Below are 9,958 nucleotides of genomic sequence, written 5' to 3' on the forward strand. Positions count from 1 at the left end.
GGCGAGTCCAAACAAATCTAAACCGTTCAACATCCTCGTGACGATATTTTATTTGTCATTGGAAAATCGTCAAAATCTTGAGGCCAGGAGGCCATCCCTTGTAATTTTCCACCCCAATCGTTTAATTCGGTTGCAAATACTTCCTTCAACCAAACAAAACTTCTCATCTCAATCAAATCCTAAAAAAATAGAAAGACACGTGGGGAAGGAATCATTCCAGGGGCCGTCTCTAAATCCTTGAAAGTGAACCCCCGCCCCCTCTCTCTCTTCCCCGGTTCCTGGAAAGTGTGGAGACTGTGGAGTCTTTAAGAATTTTTAATGCCCTCTGCGTCTATATAATGCATGGTCCATACAGCGCAGAGAAACACAGGTGGTGTGTTAGCTTTTATCAGACAGAGAAAGAGAGAGAGAGAGAGGCGGAAAGTGGGGTTGTGGGGTTGCTTGTTTGCTGAGTTAAACGTAGCATGGATCTCCATGTCCGGCCATATGACTCGGCGGTGACTCAGTCTGATGATGTGGTGGTGACGGTGATTGATCATCCTAACAATAATAATGATGAGGTTGGGGCGGTCTCTTCGCGCAGCGCTCGGTTTCACGACCTCAACCGTTTAATTCAATCCCCACCAACGTTGGACAACAAGGTACGTCAATTTTACAGCACACTTTCTAGTAGTATTTTTTTTTCCTTTTTTTTCTTTTTTTTTGGGATTAATTACGCCCCTTAAATAAACGAGTCGAATTCGGGGAAACTTTGGGAACTCTAATGCATGATGAAATTCATGAACTTCACAACTGTTCAGAAAATAAGGGTGAACGTCAGCATATTGCGGTCTCAGCTGGTAAGAACTTGCCATTGTATTGCTGTCTCATCATATTGACTTCTGCTACCAGCTAAAGTGTCGTTGAAAGGGTGAACATCTGTTAATTAGTTTGAAGTGACTTCTCAGCATTTGTCAGTGACGGTTCATTAATTGGTGGTTGGGATTCTTTTGAAAATTTTTGAAACTTAGAAAATTTTATATAAGTTATGGAGGGATTAGTAGCTATTTTATACGTTTTTAACAGTTCAAACTGATAATTGTTGAGTGTCTTGACTCCTTTAACCTGTAACAACTCTGGTCAGATATTGGATTTCAGGAAGAACATCAGTTTATTATTTTTTTTTGTGGTGTTATTGCAGGCATAGATAGACTAATAGCTTTTAGTTTGCGGCAAACATTTGTTTCAAAAGTTTCAATATTTTGATAGGAACAAAACAAGAACTGTTAAATTGTGGAATTTGTCTTGCCCCCACTATTTTTGTCTCTAGCTATGTATGTGTTGAAAGTTATACTGCATTTGCAAACGGAAAAGATGGGAACCCACAAACAAAAATTTTGTTGACGAGGAAAGCAAAAGAGTGGAGACAAATTATAAGTCATCTAACAAAATTACTCAACCTACAAATTATGACTGTCCCACCACTAAAGACTTTAAGTCTTGGTGGGTAGGAGGTTAAAGTTTCAATCCTTATCTCTCGTCATTTGACACAACATGTAGTTTTCTCAAATCCATACGAATGTACAGTGTACCCATCTGATCTGATGGTGGTTCAGACCCTGTCAACTTCTCTGTAGGTCCAGTTGGGCCTCACCCCCTGAATTAGACTAGAGTAGGAGTAGAAATAGGAGTAGGAGTAGAATTAGAGTAGATAAGTGTCGAATGACAGAAAAAAAATTATTACTGTCATGTCATCTAATGCTTGCTGCGTCAGAGCACAAGCGATCATGTGTGGTATTGCTTGGCTTGCCAACAATCATGTGTGGTATTGCTTGTCTTGCCATCAATCATGCGTGTTTTTGCTTGCCTTGTCATCAATCAAAATGGTTCGATGTGGTTGAAGGACATTTTTAAGTTTTAAGCTGTTTCTTACTTTGGGATGCACACACATTAAAAAAAAAAAGAGAAAAAGGAATTTATTTGTCGGTTTCTTTGTTAGGTTTTTGTTAATGTTTTCCCCAGCAAAAGTACAATTATTCTAAATATATTCAGCAAACCAATGCATTCTTGGAGGCATAAAAGTCAGTCAGTCAAAATAGTAGTTAAAAAATGGCCGTCTGACAAAGAAATAGTACCAGACAGTTTTCATCAAGTTTAATGAGATGGTGTATATTCCTTTGCTGACTGGGAAATAGGAGCATAAACTGATAATAACCCATTGTGCCATTTTTCTATAGTCATTTTGTCATGCATTTTGCAGCAGTTGGACGGTTGATTTTTCAACCGTTAGCTTTACAGTAAAACATGTGAGTTGATAATTTTCTTTTTCTGTTACATGGCTCCTTAATAATCTGTTTTCACAGGATTGTTTTTCTGTTCCACTCTGGTCCTGGTTATTCCTTTCAGCTGTAATCCCAAAGATGCTTCATGTACTATAAGAACTCTGTACTGATCTAGACATCAATTCTACCACGAAATTTGGATTAGTTAGTTGTTACCATGACTCCTAAGTGATCAGTAAGCTAGAGAATTAAAAGCATATGCATTAAGAATATTTGGTATCTTATTGTTTTTATTGACTCATTGAGTACCATAATTTTATAAAATAGTGCTTTTTAAGCACAGGGTTTGAAGGATCACTAAGGACACATAAAAGAATTCCCTTTTCTGGTATGATGAAAATTTCATTTTTCGTACTTTCTCACCTAACTTCCTAGGATTTCTCTAAGATGACATATTTTCATAAGTCGAAGAACTTATCACGCAGCGATGGGATGCCTATTGGAAAAGGAGGTGGGAAGTTGGTGAAGATTATAAGGGCTAATTAATATAACATAAAGTAATTTCAGAACAAGAAGAATCAAATGAAACAACTTAGACATAGTTTTAAGTATTTAGGAAGAGTCGCTGACTCTTAAGCTGTGGCTTTGTTCTTTTCTCCACATGTTCAATCTTTTAGATTAGATTATGTCTTCATGCAACTGTTTCTGGTTTAGGTTACAGGAAAATGGCAAAATCTGTTACTTGCTTACAAGACATTGGGAGTTGTCTTTGGTGGGCTAGTTACATCTCCACTGTATGTTTATCCTTCAATGCAACTCAAATCTCCAACAGAAGAAAACTATTTGGGAATCTTCAGCATTATTTTCTGGACTCTAAGTCTAATCGGAGTTGTCAAGTATGCCAGTATAGCTGTCAGGGCCGATGATCAGGGTGAAGGTATACAAGTTTTCACATGGCATATGTATATATGCTGACTGATGAAGTTTTAATCTTCAAAATTTTTTTGATTGTGTCCTCAACTGAGCACTCTTCTCAAACAATTTATTCATGGCGTTGCTGATATTTTTGTCTAACTTCTACAACAAATGTACTTCACTTTTCACATCAGCATACTCTATTTTTGTTCAAATTTTGTTTCTCTTGTGATATGCTTCTGAATCTTCTAGCTGAATGTGGCATTTTTGTATTTTCTATCTTAAGACTAGTAGACTGCTTTTAGTTTTCCTGAAGGAAATCTCAGAAACCGTAGAAATTATTGTTACGTTTATGTTGGGACACTGAAGTCAGTCAGAATAAGCTTATGTACCTTTTAATTTTGGTTGCAGAAATCTATGCATTGCTCTATGGGAGTTGATTAATGGACATACACACTAATCAGTAACTTGGTTGCAAAACACATCTTACCAAGTCCTACTGTTGGAATTAGATACTATCTAAAATTGTATTCTCTAGCACTAACTTTCGTGAAAAGTTTATGCTACCACTTTTACACTTATGTTACCATCTACAACTGATGAAACTCGGGAAAAACTTATACTGCCTATACAAGCAAAATATTCATTCATGCATAAACATCTGTCATTTGTTTATTTTCCTGACTTTTCTCATTTTAATTGTTGAATGATGTCGGAGTCAACATAGTTCCTTTTCCAACTTTTTGTGAATAGTCGCTTTGCCCAAGAAATCTATTTTTTGACAGCCAGAACTTCTTGATATTTTGTATTCTTGACATTTTCATGCATCTGATTTTCAGATGTTTCCAACACTATGGTTGCAATGTATTGCATTTTTTCTTTTCTCTGTTTTACTTTTTGATGGCAAATATGCTACAAGTAAAGCAAATATTTAAGACTTTTGATTTATATTCATTAAAGGTACGTTTCCTGAATTGTATCAGTCAAGTCCTGTTTTCCACTTCCCATTTTGCCAAGTACCAAGCACCACTTCAAACAGATACTTACATCTGCCCATGTTTGTGAAGTAGCTTCATATTTCTGTTAAGAATGAAATGATTTTACAGCATGCCTCTACTGTTAGCTCATTGGTTCTTGTCACTTTAATTATTGACACAAGGACCGTGTTCCATCCCTTTGTGTGTAGTGTCTACAATTAGTCCAAGCCTCTTACAGATGTTTTATGTGGACATGAAAATGAGAATGGAGGTTACCATTTTAGTACTCTTTGCCTCAGTGTTGTAGATAACAGTCAAAGGTGGAGTAGCTTCAATGGAACATACATATCAAACTATTGTTTCAATATTGTGCTTAATTGGAGTTTAAAAGAAAGCCAATTGTTGTTGTTTTGTACGCTTATTCATCGGCAATCTCTTAAAGAGACTTGATTAGCAATTGGAGTTCAGAAGATGAATCTTAGATATTCTCATGTCATAAAGCTTCTTGAAACTACAAGTGGATATACTTTTAAGAAAGAATAGGTTTAATGCATCTTCAATGAGCCGAAAATTAAAAGCTTAACGCTTTTACCTACACTGTCTTTGCCTGTTACTTGAATTTTCAAAAACTGGCTTTTGCAGGTGGAACTTTCGCCCTCTATTCGTTACTATGTAGGAACATAAACATCAGTATCCTTTCTTCAAAACATTCACGCACAAAATCAAGCACTGCTGAAAAGCCAAGTAAACTCGGTAAATTCTTTGAAGCGAGCTTGGTTGCCAGAAGGGTGTTGCTTTTTATTGCAATTTTAGGCATGTGCATGCTAATTGGTGATGGTGTACTTACTCCTGCAATTTCAGGTAGCTTAGCATGGAACTCTCATCTGAGAGTTCATTAATTTTTTTTTTTCATTTTTTCCCTTATTGAAGATTTCTTTCTTTGATCCTTGTATTGACTTCTTGATGAAAACCTTGCCTCAGTGTTGTCAGCAATGGATGGCATTAAGGCACCTTTTCCATCATTTAGTAAAAGTAAGTACTAAGCACATTTGCTAGCTAATTTTACTTCTACCTTTAATATTTCCAGTATTCATAAGTCTGAAGAGAGAGAGAGAGAGAGAGAGAGAGGCGGAGAGAGCTACTTTCCCAAGTTTTTAGAATGCATTTCATGGATGTCTGAAACATGGAGAAAAACAGTTGTCTATAAACATGAATTTTACTGCACAGTGTAATGACCAATCAGTAGTTAGACGGAGTTTATAATGATTTGAATCTCAAAGCTTAGAACTTGAACAGATGATAAGGAAATTCTAATTGTTAAGGAGAAAAGGGAATTTAAGCTAATAACTGAATCTAAATGACAGTGCAAGACTGGACTGTCAGTATCAGCAAATTAAATCAATCTCCATTCCATGTATCTCTAAATTTGGTAACCGAGTAGTTTGTCGCGTTTGAAGTTCTGATTTTTTACCTGCAGCCTGGGTGGAAGTCTTGTCAGCAGTTGTCCTCATTGTTTTATTCCTCCTGCAGAAGTATGGTACCTCGAGAGTGAGTTTCCTTTTCTCTCCTATAATGGGGGCATGGACCCTTACTACTCCTCTTGTGGGAATTTATAGTATCATAAAGCATTACCCCGGCATCTACAAGGCAATATCACCCCATTACATATTCTCCTTCTTTTGGAGAAACGGGAAGGAAGGCTGGCTGTTGCTCAGTGGTACAATCCTTTGCATTACAGGTAAGCCTCATACAACCCTCTGCTCAGATCATGTGAGTCCAAGCTAATGTCTCTCTCTTTCACTTATTGATATGTATGGGTTTACTTCCACTTTCTGGTCGTGGGAATGGGAAGGGGGGAAGGGGCAGAACATGAAGGTTTATTCTGGAAATACTTATAGCTTTTCTCCTGGTCAGCAATTGAATTGAAACTTTACCTCACACATATCTCCACACCCAAGCAAAATTCAGGTGTACATTATTCCCTAGTCAGAAAGAAGTTCTCAGCAGAAAGTTGGAAACTTAACTGAAATTTACAACTGATGCAAACCATTCCTGTTATCATAATTAACTACAGAACAGGATTCAATTCTAAACAAACATTTGATGAATAATTAAATAGTATTTTATAATTTTTGCTCAAGTTTGACTGATAAAATTGCTGGTGTTACTTCCTGAGAAATCATCTACTCGTAGTTTTCTTTTTCTTTTCCATTTTCTTTTTTTGGTTTCTGGTTGGGTTTCCTTCCTGAAGATTTAAGTACTTTGGGGTTGCAGCAAGTGGGTTGAGGACTTGGTGTTCATTATTTGAAATCTGTATCATTACTTCTATGCAGGTTCTGAGGCGATGTTTGCTGATCTTGGTCATTTTAACAAAAGTTCAATTCAGGTGAACGATAAAGGATCTTCATCATCTTTACGTTTAGCTTTATTATTATTATTTTTTTAATTCTAACTCCATTCATTCTGACAGATAGCTTTTCTCTTCACAATATATCCATCCCTAGTTCTGACATATGCTGGACAGACTGCTTACTTGATCAGAAACCCATATGACCATCAGGATGGGTTTTACAAGTTTATACCATCTCCTGTTTACTGGCCCATGTTTGTGATAGCCACACTGGCTGCTATTGTAGCTAGCCAGTCATTGATTTCTGCTACATTTTCAATTATCAAACAGTCTGTTGCACTTGATTATTTCCCTCGGGTCAAGATAGTCCACACATCAACCAGGCAAGAAGGAGAGGTGTATTCTCCAGAAGTCAACTATATTCTGATGGTTATTTGTGTTGCTGTCATACTAATATTTGGAGATGGACAAGATATTGGAAATGCTTTCGGTAAGAAATAAATATTAACCCCATTTCATTGTTTTGTTTGGTCTACCCATCACTTACAAGCATTGCTATATTAGTTGAGTAACCTCACTTCATTTCTAGCTTTGTCAATCAATTTTCTCCTTCGACATATTGCTAACTGAGATTGAACCAAGCAACCTAGGCATGATTTTTTTTTTGTTTCCTTCATGAAGGTATTGAGAATAAGCAGTTCCAGTCAGTAGGGATCAACTATTCCTGTTTGATATATTTTGCTTAATGGCATGTTTCATAACTTGACATTTTCTCATAAAAATGTTTGTACTTGTTAGTATTACTATATTTAAGGGATTGCATCTACTTAATCAGTTAAAACTTTAGTTTACACTTGAATAGAACTTCAGAAGGTGTTGATTTGACATTTGCTATTCCCCAGGGACATTAGAACTTGGATCAATGGACCATAGGGGTATAAGCGTATTGAGATTGTATGACTCCAATACTTTTTAATTTTTATTTCAGAGAAGCTGTGAACGTCTTCATGATCAATCAAATAAATCTCCTATATAACTGCCATGTGACTCATCTGCAGCATCATGTTTTCATAAAGAAATTGCTGATTACTATTAATTCCCAGTTTTTTCCTTGTGTTCCATTCTCTAATCAAATCCACAATCTATTCAGGAGTTGTTGTCACCATGGTCATGCTCATTACAACCATTATGCTGACTTTAGTCATGATCATTATTTGGAGAACTCCACCTGTTCTAGTTGCACTGTATTTCGTTATCTTTTTCGTGATGGAGGGTGTCTATGTGAGCTCTGTCTTCACTAAAATTCCAGAAGGTGGTTGGATTCCATTTGCCATTTCTGTCGTGCTAGCTTTTATTATGTTTGGCTGGTTCTATGGAAGGCAGAGAAAGATAGAGTATGAGTTAACACACAAGATAGACGTGGACAGTCTTAAAGCACTGCTATCTGATCCTGGCATCCAGAGGGTTCCTGGACTATGTTTTTTCTACACCAAGATTCAAGATGGGCTGACTCCAGTACTTGGTCATTACATGAAGAATATGAAATCTCTCCACAATGTTACTGTTTTTACAACTCTTAGATACTTGCTGGTTCCAAAAGTCCCCGCACATGAGAGAATTATTGTCAATAAATTGGGCCTCAAAGGAGTTTATGGGTGTGTGATTCAGTATGGATATGCAGATTCTCTTAGCCTTGAAGGTGATGACTTTGTTCTTCAAGTTACCAACAGCTTGCAGAATCATGTACGTGATTCATCTGATTGTGCGCAATCAACTACTTCCTTGGATGAAGAAATTGATGACATAAAAGAGGCAAAGCTAGCCGGTGTGGTTCATGTACGCGGGAAGACAAGGTTTCATATCGGTAAAAGTTGTAGCTGGTTTGACAGAACTATGCTTGCCTTTTATGAAGTTCTGCACAGTAATTGCAGGTGTTCTCTTCCAGCTATGGGTATCCCACTGCCACACTGCATAGAGGTTGGTATGCATTATGAAGTGTAAGGAGAAAACATCAACCCTGATATGTGGGGTGTTCTTTGGGCTAACATGATTTCGGTTATTATGCTAGAGGTGTACAAGATTACAGTAGGAAGTCATGCAGATGGACCAGTACACTTAAAACTAAACTAAATGTTGGGGTATTGAAGTAATGCAGTTCCAAAAGTTTAAATTTTGATCTATATGCTTTAGACATTTAGGAGGGACTATAACTAATATATCTTTACTTGATTCCAATGTCATCTTTTAGACACTCTTAAGTCAAATATGATATGAATGGTATATAATTTGTGCAGTCAATTGTAGGTGGTTACATGATTTATAGAGCAATTTCGATTTGTACTCCATGGACACCATAAAGACTAAAAACAAATATGATGCTTATCTGTAACAGTGGAGAATTACTCAGTTGCTGTCAAAATATTCAATCTAGGCCTGCATAATTTCAATGGTGAAAGTTGTTTCAGCCTATAATGTATACTAGTAAGTGGAAAGAAATTTGCACCACAATTTTAAAGACTTCTTCTGACTGACAAAACCAAAAATTGTTCCTGGCATGAATATTCCATTTTGAACTTCTTTGAGTTCTGTCCTTTCAGGAGATTAGGCATAGTTAAACCCCTCCAACATTTGCTTAGCAGTGGTGTGTTGAAAGATTTGATGTCTTGTTAATTTCACAGCATTTGATCTTTAACCTGTGATGAGATGTTTGCACCTTTAACTGATTCATGTTCACTCAATTAAAACTTTGCATTCATCAGTTAATCTAGAGTAAGACATCACAGCAATATAACTGATATTATTAGAACTGCCCTACCTACCAGCAGCAGCTGTGAGCAGAGTTTCCTCCCAATCCTTTACTTCAATATTCCCATCCTTAATGTAAGAGAATATCATTAAATCCAAATAGATAGGCAGGATATTTACCATTTTAGTCCCCAATCTTTTTGCTTTGAATTAATTTTGTCCCTCATTTGTTTGTGAAGGCCAATTTAGCCCCTTATATTTTTCAACTTTAACGATTGAGGTCATCTAACTGAAAGTCACTGAAGTGTTTAAAGAATTTGGCAACATCTTCAACTCAATTAGATGAAACTGGAAGCAATGCATTGAGTTTTTCATTTCAACCCTGAAAAATAATCCTTTATCCTTACTTCAATTTTAATTTTAAAGTAATAGAAAACCTTTTTGTCAATTCTACCAATAAACATTGGCAGGTCTCAACACTTACGAGGAATATTTGACCCTCATTGTTTAGCTTGAACTAATATCGTCCCTTATTGTTTGGTGATAACCAATTTAGCCTTGTATGTTTTCAAATTTAACAATTTAGGCCACCCAAATAAAAGTCACTTAAGGTCCTCCCTGGATTAGCTCTTCTGGTAGCAAGCGCCTCTTCAGGCCACGCTTACCAGGTTTCGAGTCTTGCCTGGGGCTACCGTGTCCGAGGGGTAGGG

At 36.7% G+C, this 9,958-nt stretch overlaps 1 protein-coding gene across 2 annotated transcripts; it reads left to right on the forward strand.

Annotated features, from left to right (window-relative positions):
- The first annotated feature begins 79 nt into the window (after positions 1–79).
- Positions 80–8,801, forward strand: LOC113715573 (probable potassium transporter 17). 2 transcript variants are annotated; one of them, XM_027239809.2, is made up of 8 exons: positions 80–641; positions 2,976–3,198; positions 4,796–5,014; positions 5,135–5,185; positions 5,631–5,891; positions 6,487–6,539; positions 6,624–6,993; positions 7,654–8,801. In XM_027239809.2, exons 1-8 carry the CDS (start codon positions 465–467, stop codon positions 8,502–8,504), a joined length of 2,205 nt encoding a protein of 734 aa, XP_027095610.1. In that variant the 5' UTR covers positions 80–464; the 3' UTR covers positions 8,505–8,801. The 2 variants fall into 2 exon arrangements, with proteins under 2 accessions (XP_027095610.1, XP_071926734.1); XM_072070633.1 differs by lacking the exons at positions 4,796–5,014; positions 5,135–5,185 and having other exon boundaries at positions 335–641; positions 7,654–8,666.
- The last annotated feature ends 1,157 nt before the right edge of the window (positions 8,802–9,958 follow it).

Source organism: Coffea arabica, chromosome 11c (genome assembly GCF_036785885.1).
Source record: "Coffea arabica cultivar ET-39 chromosome 11c, Coffea Arabica ET-39 HiFi, whole genome shotgun sequence".
In the NCBI taxonomy this organism is placed as follows: Eukaryota; Viridiplantae; Streptophyta; class Magnoliopsida; order Gentianales; family Rubiaceae; genus Coffea; species Coffea arabica.